Here is a 21,409-nt window from a genome sequence, read left to right on the forward strand (position 1 = left end):
TCCTTGCGCCTGGGGGCATTGGCTCCCCTCGGGATACCACTGCTCACGGCGCCCCCTAATAATTTGGTTGGAAACTTTATAATACAAAAAAAAAATCACGTGACAGGAGTGACCGGCCCACTGGGGGAAGCCCGATCCCCCGATAGGTCAATCCGCCCCTGGCAAGGGTTCTCAGCATGGGCCTGATTTCAAAAGAATTTACACGCTTAAAACTGAGTTTTATATGTGTAAATGCACTTTACCTGTGCGAGTGGGCTTTTGAAAATTGCTACAATACATGCCATTGAATTTTCAATAGGTTTTACCCGCATTAAGTGCACTTAATGCGGGTATATAGGTTTTGAAAATTGCTAAGATAGCATGTTACATTTACATGCCTAACTCCTTTGAAAATTCACCTCAAAGCGTACATTTTGACAACATTCAACTGTTAGCGGTGGCAAAAAGAGGCATTCTAGCAGGTAGAATTTGGGCAGGAAGAAAACAAACATTAAGAGGGTTATTTTCAATAGTATGCAGAAGTCAGCATGTACACACATAAGTAGGTTTGACTAAGTTACACCTTGTGCAATGGTAGCTGCACAGTTTGTTAATACTGTGTACCTCTATTCCCACAATATGCGCATATGTGTCAGTATGCACACACATTTTTTTTAATGCAGTGATCAGCCCAGCTTGTACTTCTAGTTCATAAAAGTATGCACATATAATTTACACACACAAAAATTGTAGTATGTGCACATAATAACCCTCAGTGTATGCACAGAATGGAGTATTTTTAAAGTTGGATGATGCATTTATATAAAAATAATTGTACATGTATTTGCACCAGTTCGCTGACACCTCCCCCGGTTTACCCAAACCTCTTCCATTTGACCCAGACCCTCCATACTCTCTACCAGTTGCCCCAGGACCCCTAGCCAAAAAGTGCACATAGAAGTCAGATGTAATTTCTGTGCCCATGATAGCAGGTGTAAAATTGTCTGCGCATGTTTGATCTGTGCATGTGCTATGTGTTGCGTCTGGCCTGTCGCAGGTCCGTCCCACGACCAGTCACTCTTACCTCCAGCCCCGAGTCTCAGGGGGCCTGCTGATGGCACGGCTGGCCCTGGTTGAAGCCGTGGCCAGCCGCCGTGCAGGCCCCATGCACCATGCGAGAAACTCTGCTCAGCTGAGTGGGGCGTCCCTAGGTGCACGTGCGCGAATCTCGGGCACCTTTAAAGGGCCAACAGCGGGAAATCCTCTGTGGCACCACTGGATGACAGTCACAGGCCTCTTCCTATATAAGACCTGCTCTGCCCTTCCTCTGATGTCTCATCAATAGGCCAAACTCCTCGGAGAAGCTATTTGTCATGTCGTTCCTGGTTCCTGCTCCTACTTCTGTTCCAGTGCCTTTTCTTCTTGTTCCTGGTCCCTTCCTGCTTCTTTGGAGTTTGTGTTCTCGTCTTTTGTGTCTTCCTGCTGTTCTGCCTTGCCTTCCTACCCCCGGATTGACTCCTCAACTTGACTTCGGACCTCTTCTCGACCATGTTGGATTTCTGCCTGCCTTGTGACCTCTGCTTGCGTCTTGTCTTGCCGAACGCTGTCTGCCCCCAACCTCGGCCCGTTCTCGTCTCTGCTGTTTGCTGCCTTCCCCGACCTCTACTTGGACTGACTTTGTTCTCTTCCTGCTGGCCAATTATCTCTTCGGCGATGAATTCATCTCTGCACAGAGGTCTGCGCCTAAGTCCAGCTGGCCCCAGCATCCGAGGGTTCAAGCTAAGAGGAACGAGGGCTGGTATTGGTGAAGTTCCTGTTGGGCCTCTGCTCCAGCCAGCTACGCCTGCTGACGATGAGGACCTGCAGGGCTTCTCTCTGTGGGTAGCACCAACCTCACCTCTGTTCAAGAAACCTATGCAGCTTGGACCGGAGTTGCCTTTCTCTGGAGGAGAGGCTCCGCTGCTGTACCTTGGGGCTCTGCTAGTACTGTGCCAGGACCAGACACCATTTGGCACACTGCCCTCAGAAGTCAGGAAACTAGCAAATCTAGGAGCCAGCAGGGAGATGATCTTAGGCTTTACCACTCCTGCTCCCCAACTCACCCTTTTAGTGTCTATTGCAGTGGGCAGCCATGAGTTCCCCACTCTAGCATTGATTGACTCAGACACTGGAGGGAACTTTGTTATGAAGGCCCTTGTGGACCATCTGAATCTTCCTGTGGGTCCTTGGAAGACACCATTTGTTATCTTCTCCATCCATGGAGAGCTGCTTCCCAGTTGGATCACTACCACTTGGTCCCTCCTCAGCTCCGCACCAGCATCCTGTATGTGGAAACTATAATCTTCCACATCATTGAGAAAGCTGTGCATCCCATTGTGTTATGACTACTAAGGCTGCAGCTCCACTCTCCTCACTTTGACTGGGGCTCACTTCAACTGACGAGCTGGTGGGCCCATTGCCATGATTTCTGCCTTCTATGAATCGAGCCTCCACCGACAGTGCCCATGGCCACGACCTCGTTGGGACTGCCTCGGGCAAAATACGCAGATGTGTTTTCCAAAGGTAAAGCCAAGATGCTGCTTTCTCACTGAACATTCAGCTGTACCATTAATCTACTGCCTGGTACCAACCCTCTATGTAGGAAGGTATATCCAGTTCCAGAGACGGAAGCCATGTCCCGGTATATCAAGGAAAACCTTGACCAGGGTTTCATTAGGCCTTCCATGTCTCCCACAGAAGCAGGGTTCTTCTTTGTGTCCAAAAAAGGCTGTTCTTTATGCCCTTGCATAGATTACTGGGGCTGAACCCCCTGCTGCTCATTTTCAAGCTCTTTGACCGCCTCCAGGGGGCCAGAGTGTTTATGAAGTTGAATCCACATGGGGCCTACAATCTAATTCGAAAAAGCAAGGCGATTAATGGAAGACAGCATTCAACATGCGGGACGGCCTGTGTAATGCCCCCACGGTATTCCAAAACATGATGAATGAAATCTTCATGGATCTTCTGTACATCTGTGTCACTGTGTACCTCGACAGCATCCTCATCTTTTCAAAGAACCTCAAGTCCCTTCTCTAAGACGTTTGTCAAGTTCTCCAACAGCTATGGGCAAACAAATTATACACTAAACTGGAGAAGTGCATTTTTGAGAAGGAGAGCCTACTCTTTCTGGCACACATTGTTTCCAGTAGTGGCTTCCATGTGGATCAGGAGAGGGTCAGGTATATCCAGGATTGGACACAAACTTCGGGCCTCCATGCTTTGCAGAGGTTTTTGGGCTTCATGAACTACTACTGGCACTGCATCCCCAATTATTCCAAGATTGTGGCTCTACTCATGGTGCTCACCCAGAAGGGAGTCAATACCAAAGCTTGGCCTACTGAAGTGGTCACGGTGTTCCTAGAGTTAAAGAAGGCCTTTCTCCAGGAACTGTGTCTCTATCCAGATCCCACATATCCATTCATCTTAGAAGTCAATGCCTCATCCTTGGGCAAAGGGGCCGTATTGAACCAACACTCCAGTATGGGGGTTCTCCTCCCCTGCTCCTTCTTCTCATGAAAGTTCTCTTCCACCGAATGGAATTATGGAATTAGAGACAGGGAGTTGCTAGCCATGAAGAGGGCGCTCAAGGAGTGGAGACAATGGTTAGAGGGTGCATAACACCAGATTATGATATATACCTACCACAAGAACTTGGAACATCTTCACCATGCACAATATCTGAATGCACACCAAACCTGATGGTCCCTGTTCTCTGCGCATTTTGACTTTTAAGTGAGATATTGGCCTGCAGCCACGAATGCCCAGGTGGACCTTTGAAGAAGAAGACACGCCTGATCCCCCCAGGCATATTATCGATCCGGCCTGGATTCTCTTGGCCTCTTCTGTGACCATCCCTCCCGGAAAGTCTGTCATTCCTCGCCGGCTCTGAAAGAACATATTGGAATGGTTCTATGACTCCCGTGTTCCAGGTCACACTGGGCTAGCTCGAACTCTTGTGCTGCTCCAGCAGTATTACTGATGGCCCCATAAGCAGAGAGATATCAGGGCATATGAGGTCTCTTGTCCTACCTGTGCAAGGCGAAACCTGTTGGTGGGATGACCTTGGGGGCTGTTACAGCCATTACTGGCCCCCAGAGTACCCTGGTTCCATCTGTCCACCAACTTTGTAGTGGATCTTCCCCTCTCTAATGGCTGCAGCACTATTTGGGTCGTTATCGACCGATTCTCAAAAATGGTTCACTTTGTTCCTCTTCCTGGCCCTCCCTCAGCACCTGAACTGGCCCAGCTGTTTACCACCTACATTTTTTTGCCTGTATGGATTGCCCAAGCATATTGTCTCGGACCGAGGCACCCAGTTTACTGCCAAATACTGGCGCTCTCTTTGCCAGAAATTTAACATCACATTGGATTATACTACTGCTTACCACACTGAAGCCAACGGCCAGTCGGAGCAAACGAACTGGACCTTGAAAGTGTTCTTCAGGGCCTATGCCAAGCATTTGATTACGTATTCCAATGTCGAGCTTTATGCACCCTGGGGCAATTTAGAGTTATACTATTGTATGTTTTGTTTTATATGTTTTTATTATGGATGTTTTACCTTTTTTGTATATCGCTTACGCCTTTTTTGTGTTAAGCGATAAATAAATTTAATAAATGAAAAAAAAAAAAGAAAATGATCACCCAGACAATTGGGCTGCCCTCCTTCTGTGGGTGGAATTTCACACAATTCCCATATTTTATTTATTTATTTATTTATTTATTTATTTATTTATTGTTTTTGTTATACCGAGTTTCATGATAGGCATCACATCAACCCGGTTTACAAATAACAAGGAGTGTAAAGCATAACGTAACGTAAAAAACCAATATTTTCAATAAGAACCTTGAACTTTAAATACAGTGAATCAGAAAAAGGGAGAGGGAAAGTTACAAAAAACAAGGAAAATAAACTTGGGATGGAAGGGGAGAAATTGAACAGCACAATATTTACATTTCAGCCTATTGATACATTAGAATAGCAAGTGAAAAAATAAGACTATGAAACGGTACATAGGTAATCAAATGAATAAATATGACACAGTTGTGAATGGTAATAGTATGATAAATATTCAGCAGGAATTAGTGAGAGAGGGTTTGAGGTTGGTTGATTCGTGTCATATTAGCTCTGTCATAGGATCATCGCCACTTCAGATTGTGTATGGGAAACAGCCTTCCCCTTCGCTGCCAGTCCTATTGTCCGTTCCTTCTCCTTCAGCCCAATTAACCGCCCAAGAGCTCCAGGAACTCTGGATTCATTCTGAAGAGATGCTTCAGAAGGCTGCGCAAAGAGCCAAAAAGGTGACAGATGCTCACTGGCAACCAGCGCCACAATTTACACTTGGGGAAAGGGTTTGGTTGAGTACACACCATATTCGGTTCAGAATGCCTTCCATGAGGCTCACACCTCACTACATCGGGCCTTTCCCTGTTTCACATCAGGTAGGTCCCGTAATCTACCAACTGCGCCTACCTGCCTCTTTGGGAATCCATGATGTTTTCCATGTCTCCCTCATCAAGCCCTTAGTCCTCACGTAGCCATCCCAGAAGGTACTATGACCCCATGAGATATCCACTGAAGAAAAATAGGTCTATCAAGTGAACGAGATACTGGAATTTTGGCGTCGGAACAAAAGGTGGGAATACCTGATCTCCTGGGAGGGGTACAGCCTAGAGGAAAATACATGAGAGCCTGCCTTGAACATTTTGGACAAGAACCTCCAAAGGGCATTCCACGCTTCACACCCCAAGAAACCCAGGCCCCTTGGGGGGGTTAGATGAGGGGATACTGTTGTGTTTGGCTGGTCATGGGTCCGTTTCATGACCAGCCACTCTTACCTTCAGTCCCAGGTCACAGGTCGTCCCGCTGAGTGGAGCATCCCTAGATGAGTGAAACCCGGGCACCTTTAAAGGGCCCATGGTGGGAAATCTTCTGCGGTGCCCCTGGATGACATCACAGGCCTCTTCCTATATAAGGCCTGCTCTGCCCTGCCTCAGATGCCTCAGAAATAGGTCAAACCTCTCAGAGTAGCTGTTTGCCATGTCGTTCCTGGTTCCTGATCCTGCTTCTGTTCCAGTGCCTTGTTTTCACGTTCCTGGTCCCTTCCTGCTTCTTTAGACTTACTGTGTTCTTGTCTGGTGGTCCCTCATCTGTCTTTGGTGTCTTCCTGTTGTTCTGCCTTGCCGTCTTGCCTCTGGATTGACTCCTTGCTTGTCTTTGGACCTCTTCTCAACCACATTAGATTTCTGCCTGCCTTATGACCTCTGCTTGCTTCTCATCTTGATGAACACTGTCTGCCCAATCCTTGGCCTGCCCTCATCTCTGCTGTCTGCTTCCTGCCCCGAACTCTGCTTGGCGTGACTTTGTTCTCTTAACACTGGCCAACTGTCTCTTTTGCAACGGATTCATGTCTGCACAGAGGCCTGTGCCTAAGTCCAGTCAACCCCGGCACCCGAGGGCTCAACCTAAGGGGAACGAGGGCTGGTATTGGTGAAGTTCCTGTTGGGCTTCTGCTCCAGCCAGCTCTGCCTGCTGATGGTGAGCACCTGCAGGGCTCCTCCATGTAGGTAGCACCAACCTCACCTCGGTCCCAGGGTCACCTTCTGGAACACTATGCAATCATATTACAGAATATCAGTGTGTGATGGGGTTTCCACCTTGCACAGACAGAAGCAGAAGGGGACAGCTAAGAGGGTGCACCGGGTAAAACTCCTGGGGAAGTTACTCATACCAAAAGAAGGCATTTCACTTTAAGGAAACAATCCTTGGAATTCCAAGAAGAGGAAGGGATGGAATTCCAGAGCCAGACCCCAAAAAGCCATTAAAGAAGAATAGGGAGAGATGGACAAGGCTACAGCACTAGGAAATAGATGTATCTGGGCTGAAGCAAGCAGGGCCTCAAATAGAGTTCAGGCAAAGAGTATCTGCCATGCCTGTCTGCTGAAAGACCTGGTTAGGGCAGAATTTTGCTTGATTACACTGTTGGCTTTGTGTTTGTCAAAGAAGAGAAACCTTCTTTTGAATAAACTTTTCTGAAGTGAAGACCAATTTACCATGTACTGTGTGGCCATTCCTGGAGCCAAAAGCCTTCCCACATTGTCATGTTTAGATGTGTTGTTCCATGTATCATAAAAATGACCTGTACAGGGGCATTATTAACTTAACATAAGAACATAAGAAAATGCCATACTGGGTCAGACCAAGGGTCAATCAAGCCCAGCATCCTGTTTCCAACAGTGGCCAATCCAGGCCATAAGAACCTGGCAAGTAAAGTCTATTCCATGTTACCATTGCTAATGGCAGTGGCTATTCTCTAAGTGAACTTAATAGCAGGTAATGGACTTCTCCTCCAAGAACTTATCCAATCCTTTTTTAAACACAGTTATACTAACTGCACTAACCACATCCTCTGGCAACAAATTCCAGAGTTTAATTGTGCGCTGAGTAAAAAAGAACTTTCTCCGATTAGTTTTAAATGTGCCCCATGCTAACTTCATGGAGTGCCCCCTAGTCTTTCTACTATCCGAAAGAGTAAATAACTGATTCACATCTACCCGTTCTAGACCTCTCATGATTTTAAACATCTCTATTGATTTTGTCTCTCCTCTGCACTCTTATTCTGACACCAGTCACCACCTTATCATGCTGTTTTAGCACAAGGTCTCTCTCCAGCTTAATGCAGTATTTTGAAAAAGGGAGGTATATAGTGTTAAGATGAAATCCTGACCAGGATTCATGACCAAGTCATAGTAATGTTTGATTTCCTTTGCTTTTCAAGAAACACCTTCAACCTTATAATTCTTACTTTGTATGATTTACCTCCATTCCAGAGATTCTCTGATAAAATGCTGCTTCTCCCATGCTTTGTGGGGAACGCTTTCAGGTACCTGAACTGAAAATACTATCAATAGATTGAAATTCAGCTATTGCTTTTTCCCCCTTCAATCCATTGTCAGTGTATCTCTCCTGTCACTTCTGAGGCTCTTTATTTCATTGACCTGATAAATGGTACAGAGCTCTGGAAAACGAGTCACAAATCTATTAAGTTCGTCCAGTGAAAACTTCTCAATCCACCTTTTTCTTGTTAACCTTTATTTCTACATCTCCAAGTGGACAAGCATGTCAACACTATTTAATTCAAGAAAAAAAAATGCAATTTTGCTCATTTTAACTTGAAGGATAACTTGATGAGCAGAACTGGAAATTGCTTACCATTTATCAGATCATTTTATTTGCAGATTTTTCTAAATGAAATTGCTCCTGCTTCTGGTATATGGATAAATTCTTGCCCAGGATTATGGACAGGTCTTCTATGAACGTTTGCTGTCAGGATAGCCAAAATGATCCTTCCTGTGTTTCAGGGAAAATCAGGGCTCGGAGCAAGCAAGATGTAGCTGAATGTTAGATTTTTTTTTTCTGTAACCTGGTATGCAAGGATAATAAAATTCTGCTGTCTATGTGTGAATTCTATGTAATACAATTACAAAACATGGACAATACACTACATTCTACCCAGAAACTGGCACATCTAATCAGTCAACCACTGGAATATATATATATATATATCTATCTACTGTCCTATTTTGTGGTATATAAAAACTTTTAAATAAATAAATAAAATATCTTAACAATAATTTAAGAACATAAGAATATACAGTAAATTATGCCATGTTTGGTCAGACCAAAAGTCCATCAAGCCCAGCATCCTGTTTCTAACAGCAGCCAATTCAGGTAACAAATACCTGACAGGATTCTTTAGTTAAATGGATTCTATGCTGCTTATCCCAGAGACAAGCAATAGATTTTCCTAAGTCCACCTTAACAATGGTTTATGGACTTTTCTTCCAGGAACTTGTCCAAATCTTTTTAAAACCCAGCTACACTAACAGTTTTCACCACATCCTCCTGCAACAAATTCCAAACTTTAATTATGCATTGAGTAAAAAAGTTTTTTTCTCCTATTTGTCTTAAATGTATTACTTAATAACTTCATTGCATGTCTCCCAGACTTTGAACTTTTTGAAACTGTAAACAACTGATTCGTGTTTACCCATTCCAACCCACTCATTATTTTATACACCTCTATCAAATGTCTCCTCAGTCATCTCTTCTCCAAGCTGAAGAGCCCTAACCTCGTCTTTCCTCATAGAGGGAATTGTTCCATCCCCTTTATCATTTTGGTCATCCTTCTCTGTACCTTTTCTAATTCCACTATATTTTTTTTTAGATGCGATGACCAGAACTGCACACTGTATTCAAGGTGCAATTGAACCATGGAGAGATACAGAGGCATTATGCTATTCTCTGTTTTATTCTCCATTCCTTTCCTAATAATTCTTAGCATTCTATTTGCTTTCTTGGCTGCTGCTGCACATTACTTTTTTTGTAATTCAGAATTCTAGTGGCCTTGTAGATTCTGAACAAAACTACATTTTCTGCAGGCTAAAACAGCTTTTACAGGACCAATATGAATACTAAGTTGATATATCTGATTTTTTGAGAACATAATGGCCCTTCTTTCAGATATCACAGTTAGGTTTCTGATGCCCTGAAAAGAATTCCACATCTGGTAGCAGTAGACTTTTACATTTAAAGATACTAAGAGTTTTTATTCTTACTAGAGGGTGACAAAAGCCCACAAGGAGAGAGAGACAAAGGGCCAAACTTTAATTTTCCAACAATTAACCCTTATAAAGAACTTACAGTCCTAATACGTATAAAAAATAAGGATGAGAGAGAGAGAAAGTAGGAGTCTAAATTCATGTTTCCAACAATTAGCTACTACAGAAGGAGTCCCCAGCTTCTGTGAGCAGAGACTGAAAGCCACAGAGTTCAATTTCCTTATAATTAACTCCTGTAAAGTGTTTTACTTTATTGATTGGAAAGAATGAGTCAGAGTTCATTGTCTTACAGTTAGTGCCTACATGGTGCCACAAACTTATACAAGAGAAAGCAATGAGATATTCAGAGTTCTTTTTTTTTTTTTTTTTTTGCCATCAGCCGCTCCCCTTGACAACACCACATTTCTAATCATTATGGAGACCGAGTTTCCCAGCTCATGTTTTTCTTCAGTGTCCTAATGAACAGAAGCAGAGAAAGCAAGAACCATCACTTTGATAATCTCCTTTGCCAGCAGACATGGCAGTGTTCTTTAGGACAATCTCCTTTGACAAGGCCGTCCATTAAATTTAACATTGTCCTAGGTACAAACTCAACAATGGGCTTGCTCGCTGAACTGAGTGACTCCATACCAATGCTGGCACTTTACTCCATCTCAGCAGTGCTTAAATATTTTTGAATTGCTCGTCTACCTCAGTATTATGTATTTATTTAAAATATTTATAGGCTGCTTACAAGCACATTTCTAGGTGGCTTACATAGTAAGACATACACATTTTGTGCATCATTAAACAGAAACAAACAGCGCAAATACCAGTGCTGAAGAGTAAATAACAGCAGGATAGGACATCAATCACAATCATTAAATGCCCTTTAAGACTTCTGGTAAAGAGTTCTACAACAATGGGTCAGCCATTGAGAAGGCCCTTTAATGAATCTCAGTAAGTAAAGCAAGATGGACTGAGGGAACATCCAATAGTCCCCTGTGAAACTACCTCATGGGCCACGTGGGATTATAAATGTGCAAAATCGAATTCATCCAAGGCAAAGAGTCTGCACCTAACATTTTATGAACATGAAGAACAATTTTGAATCTGCTATTCAACTGGTAGCCAATGCAGTTCCTTCAAGACAGGAGTAAGATGCTCTTTCCTACCAAATCCTGATCTCAGACATGCAGCTGAATTCTGGAGAATATGGAGCACCCAAAAAGCAGTTGTTGGTAAGCCAACAAACATCGAATTGCAGTAGTCAAGACTGGGAATTATTATGGCCCAAACTACAGACAGAAATTCAGAATAACCAAGTCATGTTTTTAGGGTCTGTTAAGGCGTAATTTATAGTAACCAGATTTAACCATGGCTTTAATCCAATTGTGCATCCTTAGGTTCTTATCAGTTATGACTCCTAAAATATTGGCAAGTGTTGCCACATGAATCTCCAGGTTTTTGAAGTGAAATATCTGTAACACAATCATTTCAGTTTCTTTAAAATTCAAGGCCAATTTGTTATGGATCATTCACTGTTTTATTGCAAAAAGACAAATAGAGACCATGTCAAAAGTGGAAGATCAAGGCAATAAAATCGGGACAAAAAACTGAATATCATCCACGTATAGTTTGTATCCAGCACAGAGTCTGGCCAAAAGTTTGCAAATAGTTGCTATACAGATATTAAACAGCGCTGTGGATAAGGCTGAGCCCTGTGGGACTCCAGATACTACAGTTTGCCAGGCAGAATGGCGGAAACCAGCGCTGACACTATAAGTTCATTCTGCCAGATATGATTTGAACCAATTGAAAACCACCCCGATATATCACTGTTCCTCAGCCTATATATGAGATGGAACAATAGCTCAATGGAAATTAGATCTGAAAGAATAGATAGAGATGTCATCCACTGGCCAACATACATCATACTGCAAAAGCGTCGACAAAAAAAATCAAGCATTGATTTCTTAAAATGCACCATGTGGCTATGCAGCAAAATCCTGATGAAATGGCCTGAATTTACCTCCCCCTGTGCAGCTGAAAGCACAAGTGGCTCCCACAGGGCACATACTTTCAGCAACAGTAAAAAGGGGCACTCCTGTGGGTATGTTTAGGGGGGGAGAGTAAAATAACAAGGGCACAAATGATTTTCAAATGTATGCTCTCTATTCCCCCTCTCCTCCCAGCCCCGTCACCAGGCCTGGATTTGCCAATAGGCAGACTAGGCCTGTACCTAAGATGGCAAACATTTTGGGGACAGCAGCCTATTTGAAGATTTGTTACCAACCATCTGTACTTAATCTCAGCAGAGAGCAGTCTTCTGCTTTCTGCTCCAGCTCTTCCCCTCCCAGTGCAGAGAAAAGGAGGGGAGGGGTGAAGCTGGAAATGAGAGAGAAAAGAAAAACTGCTCCACTCTATTCCAGCCCTGTCCCTCCCCTCCTGTCCTGTGCAGGGAACAGGAGAAGATGGGTCACACCAGAGCAAAGAAAAGCCACTCTGCTCCCTAATCCAGCCCCAGTCCTTCTGTCATTCAGAGACGTGAGGGGAAGAGGTGAGCCTGGAGCAAAGAAGGTTATGCCTTAGACCTTCTGCTCTTTTGTCACTTGTCTGTGGTGGGGGGAGCAGCACCAACTATGCCTAGGGGCAATACATTCCTAAATCTGTCACTGCCCGTCACCTGCAAAAATGGCAGATGCAAAGTATGCAGATGCCTTTTAATATGCATATGGGAAGTTCTGTTTAATGACACTGTCAAAAAGTTTTAGTTTTCTGGAAACCGATACGATGTGCAAACGGCTATCGGTATATAAAATCATTTAAATAAATAAATAAATAAAATATGGTGCAGTTTCTAATTTTCAGAGGGAAACTATGCGGGCAATTGTTTTCAAAAGTTTATGTCAAGTAGGCATGTTAAAAGCACCCATGTAGTTTGCAACTATGCAAGCTCCTTATATATGCAATGATGTTCAGAAGACTCTGACTAATGACAGGGTAGCTCTAAAATTGCCTGGTAATTTCACAAAACACTGCAGCTCCCTTGTGATTTCAATTTAGACATCTCAGTACAAAAGATATTACAAGTTTATATCTCTATACATAGATATCTATGAATAAATATAAATATATATAAAATTAGATTAATAGATATGCAGATATCAATACGGATATATTTCTTCTAGACCAACCCACATTGTCTTGCTCATGTTTCTTCAACACTCACATACACAGATTCTTGCCCCCTGTCCATTCTCTCATCAACCATATCCTTTCACTCTGCTCTTTAAAGACCCTTATTGTCAAAGAAGACTGATGGCCAGAAACATGCATTCATTCCCTTACTCACCCTCTCACCCACAGACCTGGAACAATGGACAAACAAAGGAAAGATAATACAAAAAAGGAATATAAGACATAGCACAAGCCATGCAGATGCATGCTTTTTCCTCTCCTGGAACTCTGAATTCTACTTTACACCCCTCTGTTGGTGTTAATTGCTTACCCACGTCTGTATTTAGTTCAGACAACCTTCCCCATGTGTCTGGCTAACTTTTATACAGGTGTGAAGTAAGGAAATGAATGCATGATTAAAAGATAATTGAGCATGCTTAGTTTAGCATGTCTGCAATTTTTGTAATGGTTGCATGCACTTTTGTGCTGAAATGTGCATTGCATGTAGATCCTGTACTTTTTTGTGTTAGCGTGCATGCTAATTGTGCACACTCAATATGGATGCTACATTTTAGCAGGCATGCAAGAAAAATTTTGCACGTCCTCTGTTAAGATCTATTTTAGCATGCACGCTAAAACCTTTACTGCAATCATGCTACATTTTTAGCATGATTGTTAGTACATACTCCCCTTAGTGGATATAATCAGTACACATACTCCAGGTTCTGGAGGGAGCTACAGTCTGTAGGCCCTAGCTAAATCTGTGATGGATGAGCTAAATATGGGGCCAGGGAAAGAAGGGAGGGAGAGAAGAGATTTTGTAATGGGGAAAACCTCCTGGTAGTTATAGTTGAAGATTTTGATTGAGCTGGAAGTTCAAAGGAGCAGTGGGAACTTGCTGGATCAAAAAAAAGGGTAAGTGCCACCTTTTTTCAGATGAAAATAACTGCCTTTGCCCTTTAAAGTAAACTTTTTCATGCATGGAAAAAGCTGGAGTTGTTATGCAGCAGAGTAAAAGCAAAAAGCTTTCTTCAATGTAACTTTCTTATTTTCCCCAGTTATAAAAAAATAATAAAATGTGCCATATTCATTTTTATAGTATTAGACATACCATTTTTGAGAAGAAATGCATTCAGATCTTCCAGCTCCAAAGGGTGAAAGAAACTCAATTAGGTGAAAAAGCACTTTTGAGCAATTCTGTGAGTGGAAGGAGGAGTTAAAAACGCACAGATGGTGGCCCTGCTCCTCTTTTGTGCTTCAAATATTTCATCAATTGAAACTTGATTTCTTGCCTTTTGTTTAGTACACCAAGATATATTAGAAAAATATTATATAAAACCACAATGGAGCCAATATTAAAATATATCCGGCTATGTAACTTGGCTGGATAAGACTTATCCGGCTAACATACTTGGGATATCCATGCCACTGAATATACTGGATAAGTATTAAAGTTAGCCAGATAAGCTTATCTGGCTAACTACAGACCTGCTATGGGCCACGTCTAACTTATCTAATTAACTTAACCAGATAAGGCTCAATATCGCTACTTATCCGGCTAAGTTAACTGGATAGATAGCGCTGCCCAGTTATGCCCACTGCCCGCCCACTAATTATATGGCTAACTATTTAAACAAATAAGTCCCTTATCTGGCTAAGTGGTACAGCCGGATATTCAAGGGCAGCCACTTAGCCTGATAAGTCTGATTTATCTGGCTAAGTAGCACTTGAATTTCTACCTCAATATATAAAATGCACTGTACTAAAATAAAAACTTCAAAAATATGAACCAAGAAAAACCCCAATCATATTAAAACAAACAACCCCAACACTTCATACTCCCCCTGATTACCTGATGCTGATACAGTCTTAGTTGTTCTCCTCTAAAATGCCTTATTGAAGACCTCTGTGAAAAGCCATGATTTGACTTTTTGCCTAAAGTGTAAAAAACTAAATTCCTCTCGCAGCTCCTGTGGAAAATATTTTTTTCCTGAGAATTATAATTTGCGGTGCTGTTTATCTTCTGAGTATCTCCTTTTACAACAACAACTGCTATTCGGCAAAACCAAAATATTTTCAGGTATTCACCTTCCAAAGGCTCCAATTACATAGGATTGCTTACTTCATCCTCATCCTCTACAGCCCTGGGTCAGAGTGTTGCACTTTGAACTGTGGGGGGCTGCCGTAGGACACGTCTGGCCCCGGGATTCCACATAAAGAGGAAGCAACTCGATTGCCGTGTTGGGATCAGCATTCATGCTTTGGTAGGGAGGGGGGAAGAGTAGATAAGCAAGGTCAGTGGCGGTCACATCTTTGTGCCTTAGCCCCTGGTCTCCTGCAGCAAATCTGTGGAGAAGAAGCAATTCTGTGAGAAGGACTGGATTTTGCATTCCTTCCTGTAGCTGCAGATTCACAGAAGGCCGGGAGCCCTGTATATATTAGAACATTGCACAGGATAGCCTGCAAAATTGACAGTTCTAATTTGCAGCAAGAAGTGTAGCTCTGAGGGGGCCTTGGGGGCCTGTGTCTCCTCACATTTGGCTCTGGCTCCCTCTCCTAGCAGCAGGATCATGTTACTTTTGAGTTAGCCCTTAAAGATGTAGCAATTAGAGGGCTTGGACATACTGGAATCACTGCCAGTCCATGACACCTTGGGCCTTTAAAAAGGCTAACTTAAAGAAGGAGACAACACTGCCCTTGGGCTAGTCCTGTATAGATTTGAGGCCATCAAAGACTTTCTGTTTGCTTTTGTCAGGTAATTAACCCCACTTCTCTCAGCACCTTAAAATATGAGGAATGCCTCTTTTTTTGGAAGCTTGTTTACATATTTGCTCAGTTTTTGAGATTAACACTTGCATAAAGTAGCTACCCTAATCACAGAGGGATAGTGAGAGACAGCCAGGACATTGAGATGGTGAAAAGACAGATGACAGAGTGTTGCTAGAAATAAAAGTGTTTTGTAGCTACTGCTAAAGACCCACATAGCATGGGGTAAGGTTTGGGGTCAGAGTAGGGAGTTAGCACAGTGCCCCCCATTTTATCCTTGGCCCCCAAAAATTCATTTATGGCTATTACCCTGATTTGCAATTTATTTATTTATTTAATTTCTTTTCCTATACCGATGCTCAAGACTAGGTCTTATCGTACCGGTTTACAATGTAACTGAGGGGAAAACCAATTAACATCAAGGTAGAAAGTAAAGTTACATTAAACAGGGAGCATAAAACCTGGGCAATGGAAGACAGTGCAGAGTTTAAACTGAGCAACAATTAGAGAGAGATAAATATATAAATCAACAAAAACTGTAAGATACAAAAACATACAAAGATACAAAAACATACAAAACAAAAGATACAAAACAAAAACAAAAGATACAAAACAAAAACAAAACAAAAGATACAAAACAAAAACATACAAAAAAAAAGATACAAAAACAAAAACAAAGATACAAAAACATACAAAGATACAAAAACATACAAAGATACAAAAACATACAAACATACATAAGATACAAAAACATACAATCCAAGTAATATATGATATTCTAGGTTAGGAGTGGTCAAACGTTCACATATTGAGAACCACAAAATCAGAATTCAGAAGCAGAAAGATGCCATAGAGGGATGATCCCCCTAAAGGAAATGGCCAACTCCTTCTCTGTCAGACATACACACACTCTCTTGCACACAAAGGTATGTAAACACATACATTCTGCTATTCTGCTGCTGCTCAATTGCTCATTCAGTGAGTGCTCTGCCACCCCAGTACTGCCGTATTATGTAAAGTTCTTGCTTTCTACCAGCCCTTTCACAGAATGCAGTAGCCTCCTCTTTTCCCCATCTCTACTCCTTCTTGACACCCACATGCTCAGGAAACTCACTGGTGTCACATGCAGTTCAGATGCTGGTTGACCACCCCTGTTCTAGTCGATTTTCTCACACAAATAGAACCCAGACAGACCCCTACCAAATATAGAATAAGAAGACCATAAAGTATAAGAACATAAGAACATGCCATACTGGATCAGACTATGGGTCCATCAAGCCCAGCATCCTGTCTCCAACAGTGGCCAATCCAGGCCATAAATACCTGGCAAGTACCCAAAGACTAAGTATATCCCATGCTACTGATGCTAGTAATAGCAGTGGCTATTTTCCAAGTCAACTTGATTAATAGCAGGTAATGGACTTCTCCACCAAGAACTTATCCAAACCTTTTTTAAACCCAGCTACACTAACTTGTCTAACCACACCCCCTGGCAACAAATTCCAGAGGTTAATTATGCATTGAATGAAAAAGAACTTTCTCCGATTAGTTTTAAATGTGTTACATGCTAACTTCATGGAGTGCCTCCTAGTCCTATTATCCGAAATAGTAAATAACGATTCACATTTACCTGTTCTAGACCTTTCATGATTTTAAACACCTCTATCATATCCCCCCTCAGCTGTCTCTTCTCCAGGCTGAACACTCCTAACCTCTTTAGTCTTTCCTCATAGGGGAGCTGTTCCATCCCATTTATCATTTTGGTTGCCCTTTTCTGTACCTTCTCCATTGCAACTATATCTTTTTTGAGATGCAGCGACCAGAATTGTATACAGTATTTATTTTATTATTTATTTTTATTTATTTAACAGTTTTATATACCGCAGTTCAGGTAACAATGTTACTAATCACTTCGGTTCACATTTCAACAATTAAAGTCTTACATAGAACAGGAAGAGTGAAACTTGGATAATAACTTACAATGAACAGGGAGAGAACAAATTATATACAAATAGCTTATAAGAACAAAAGCTTATAAGAGCAGAATGTGAAGTCAATGGAGCTGTCTTGAAAAGACCTAAAGTCACTGTCGTGTATTCAAGGTGTAGTCTCACCATGGAGCGATACAAAGGCATTCTGACATTTTCCATTTTATTCACCATTCCCTTCCTAATAATCCTAACATTCTGTTTGCTTTTTTGACTGCCGCAAAACACTCAGCTGACGATTTCAATGTATTATCCATGATGACGCCTAGATCTCTTTCCTTGTTGGTAGCTCCTAATATGGAACCTAACATCGTGTAACTATAGCATGTTTTTTTTTCCCTATATGCATCACCTTGCACTTATCCATATTAAAATTCATCTGCCATTTGGATGCCCAATTTTCCAGTCTCACAATCCGCTTGTGATTTAACTACTCTGAATAATTTTCTATTATCTGCAAATTTGATTACCTCACTCATCGTATTCCTTTCCAGATCATTTATAAATATATTGAAAAAGCATGGGTCCCAGTACAGATCCCTGAGGCACTCCACTGCCCACCTACCTGCAGACAAAAACTCAACTGGAAACTGTGACAAGTCTGACTGTATTATGGAGTGCAACAATGAAAAAATAGAAACATCACCATTCTTCATAAAATATCAAACAATAAAATCAAGAAAAATAAATCATCATTCATAATATTAAAACAATACTAATAAAAAGAATAAATATTTGAAAACAGATGACAAATAGAACATCCATTAATTAAAAACTCATATAATATATATATATATATATATATATATATATATATAGTATTTGTTTTAATAATTCCTAAACACCAATATATATTTCAGAAAAACAGACACAACAAACACCACAAAATTTAAACTAATAAGGATTAAAACATCTTCCCCTCTCGATACCTAAGATCTTTTGATTTCCAGTCACCCTGAGATAGTTGTGCATTTGTGTGTGTGTACGTGATTGGAGGAGGTGCACAAACTTTATCCTTTTTCTTTTCCTCACACACAGGTTCTTTCATGGGCTCCATGGTGGCCCCCCCCCCCCCCCCCCGGGTCTCATCTTTGGCTGCTGTGGGATGGTCACTGTGGATGTCTGTCAGGTCTATGTGCAGGCCCCCTGGTCCAGCTTAGGTTCCAGCGACTGCATAGGGAGGGGAAGGATATGAAGGCAGGCAGTTTCTGCACACTGTAATCCTTTCCCTTCTCAGTACCTGAATCTTAGGTGGAAGTTGTAAACTTTCATCTTCTGCCCAGGAGCTGGCTGCTGAAAAGGGGGAGGATCACAGCATTATCTGCAGCAGAGGGGAGGACTTCACCCATGAGCTGCAGTTTGTGCTCCAAAGAGTCACATGCATCTCACGAGATACCAGTTGGCCACCCTGGAGCTAGGTGATAATAAAGACTAAAACACATGATTATGATACATAACACATGGTAATAATGACTAAGACCAGATACAGAATGGAGAAAAGCTTTAGTGAATCAGGATCTGAATTGGTTGACTGGTATTGCTTTGTTAAACTGAATCCTTATAGTACATCACAATGTGTTGCTTAGATCCAGAGCTGCAATAGGTGTTTTGACTGTGGTTTTCATTGCTTCTTCTCCCCGCCCTCCCCCCATCACAGGTGGCTTGTTTCTTTTCCTTATTCTTCTGTTTGTCATGTGGAAGGAGTTTGCAGCTGACCTCCAGAAGTACATACTTCTTGACAGGAGTGAAAAGTGCTTGGACAGCACCCACGTGGATACATATTACGGATGGTCGTTTATGTTTGCTGCTGCTGGGATCCCTCTGGTATTAGTCTCCGGGTTTCTCTTCTACTTCATTGGTCGAAGCATTCTCATAGCACAGAAATGAGGAAGCATCGTCACAGAGAAGCCTTTGAGGAAGATCACTGCTTCAGGCTAGGAATAAGGGCACAAAGCAGTTTCAGCGACTGGTCATTTTCTGTATCTGTGTTGCTAGACTGATAATCGGCTACCAGTAGGTGCATCATCAACACACATTGATCAATAGCACAAAGGAAGATGTACATGAAATTAACTACTCCATCATTTTAGAAACAAGAAGGGATATTATAAAAGCCAGGCCACTGCTGCCATTGTTTGTGGAATGCATGCAATTAATGTTTATAAATTAATTTACAGAAAAAGAGAGAGAAAGAGAGAGCAATTGCAGTGCCTGTTATCATTAATTCCCATGAAATGTCAGCATGAAGATGAATTATTTTGCCTAATGGAAATGGATACAAAGATAATCTACTTCTCAGTCATTTAAAGGACAACAGTTATGATAGATATAAGTGATGGAACTCTTTACAATTTCTACAGAATGCTTTAAATATACATTAAAAGCTGCAAACCTTGAAGATCGGCACATAAATCAGGTTAAACTGACACTATTGGCTCCAATCTCTATTCTGTAAAAACTGAAGATATGAAAAAAAAAAAGTATAGGACTAAATTTCAGTGGGGCCATCCCATCATACATCCCACCTAGCCAATCTAAATATCATTTTTGCAGTTTGTGGATTGAATAGCTCCAGACATTTGCCTCTATATATATATATATATATATATATACAGTTGTGCTCATAAGTTTATAGAACCCTGGCAGAATTTGTAAGATGTATAGCATTTTAAGAAAACATGAGAGATCAGACAAAACACAGCTGTTATTTTTAATGTGTTTCAAATTAAACTATTATGCATCACAGAATAGCACAATCATTAAACAAGCCATAGCAATAAAGGAAATAATAAAATGGTTCTGTTCAAAAATTTGCATATTCTTAGTTCTTAATATCGTATATTGCCGCCTTTTGCATCGACAGCTTGCAGTCTTGTGATAGTTGGGAGTGAGGCCCTTTATTTTCTCATGTAGTAAAGCTGCCGATTCCTCTTGGCAAAAAAGCCTCCAGATCCTGTAAATTCTTTGGTCCTTTAGCATGAACTGCATGTTTGAGTTCTCTCCAAAGTGGCTCAATGACATTGAGATCAAGAGACTGTGATGGCCACTCCAGAACCTTCACTTTCTTTCGCTGCAGCCACTGAAGGGTCAATTTGGCCTTATGTTTTAGATCATTGTCATGTTGGAAAGTCCAAGTGTGCCCCATGCACATCTTCCTGGCTGATGATTGCAAATTCTTCTCAAATATTTTCTGATAAGATGCTAACTTCATCCTGCCAACAATTTTGAGTAAATTCCCTGTGCCGCTGTAGCTCACCCCCTCCCCTCCACAAAACAGAGATCCACCCCCATGTTTCACAGAAGGGATAGTGTTTCTATTCAGAGGCCCAAGGCAGGCGTAACTTGTAAGTTAATTTTTTTTAGGGGGGTTTAGCTTAGGGCTGGGGGGGGGGGTTGGGAGAGTTAGGGGAAGGGAAGGGAAGGTGGTGTGGGGGGGTAGGGAACGGAGGAAGGCAGCATGGCTCGGCGCGCACAAGGTGCACAATTGTGCACCCCCTTGTGCGCACCGACCCCGGATTTTATAACATGCGCTCGGCTGTGCGCCCATGTTATAAAACCGGGCGTACATTTGTGCGTGCCGGGTAGCGCGCATAAATGTACGCCATGTGCGTAGGTTTTAAAATCTGGCCCACATTTTGTTACAGAAGTTTTGAGGCTTCTTTAGGTGTTGTTTGGATTATTGTAAACAGGCTGTTTTGTGCGTTGGTGCAGCATGGCGTTTTTCTGGCATCTCTACCATGTATTACAAACAAAGGGATTTAATCAAAAAGGCTGTTCTCTGTCTATTAAACTACAACACATTCTACCATGTAGCCCATTTTTGTTCAAGTATCTTCTTATTGTGCATGATGAAACAT

At 41.9% G+C, this 21,409-nt stretch overlaps 1 protein-coding gene across 1 annotated transcript in view; it reads left to right on the forward strand.

Moving 5' to 3' along the window:
- Positions 1–20,102, forward strand: part of LOC115093994 (transmembrane protein 182-like) — a 74,819-nt gene extending 54,717 nt beyond the window's left edge. Inside the window, exon 5 of the mRNA XM_029606552.1 lies at positions 19,210–20,102. Within this exon, the coding sequence (XP_029462412.1) occupies positions 19,210–19,439 (230 nt within the window). The 3' untranslated portion in view covers positions 19,440–20,102. The remainder of the gene's footprint in view (positions 1–19,209) is intronic.
- The last annotated feature ends 1,307 nt before the right edge of the window (positions 20,103–21,409 follow it).

The sequence above is a fragment of the Rhinatrema bivittatum genome, chromosome 6 (genome assembly GCF_901001135.1).
Source record: "Rhinatrema bivittatum chromosome 6, aRhiBiv1.1, whole genome shotgun sequence".
NCBI classification, from domain to species: domain Eukaryota; kingdom Metazoa; phylum Chordata; class Amphibia; order Gymnophiona; family Rhinatrematidae; genus Rhinatrema; species Rhinatrema bivittatum.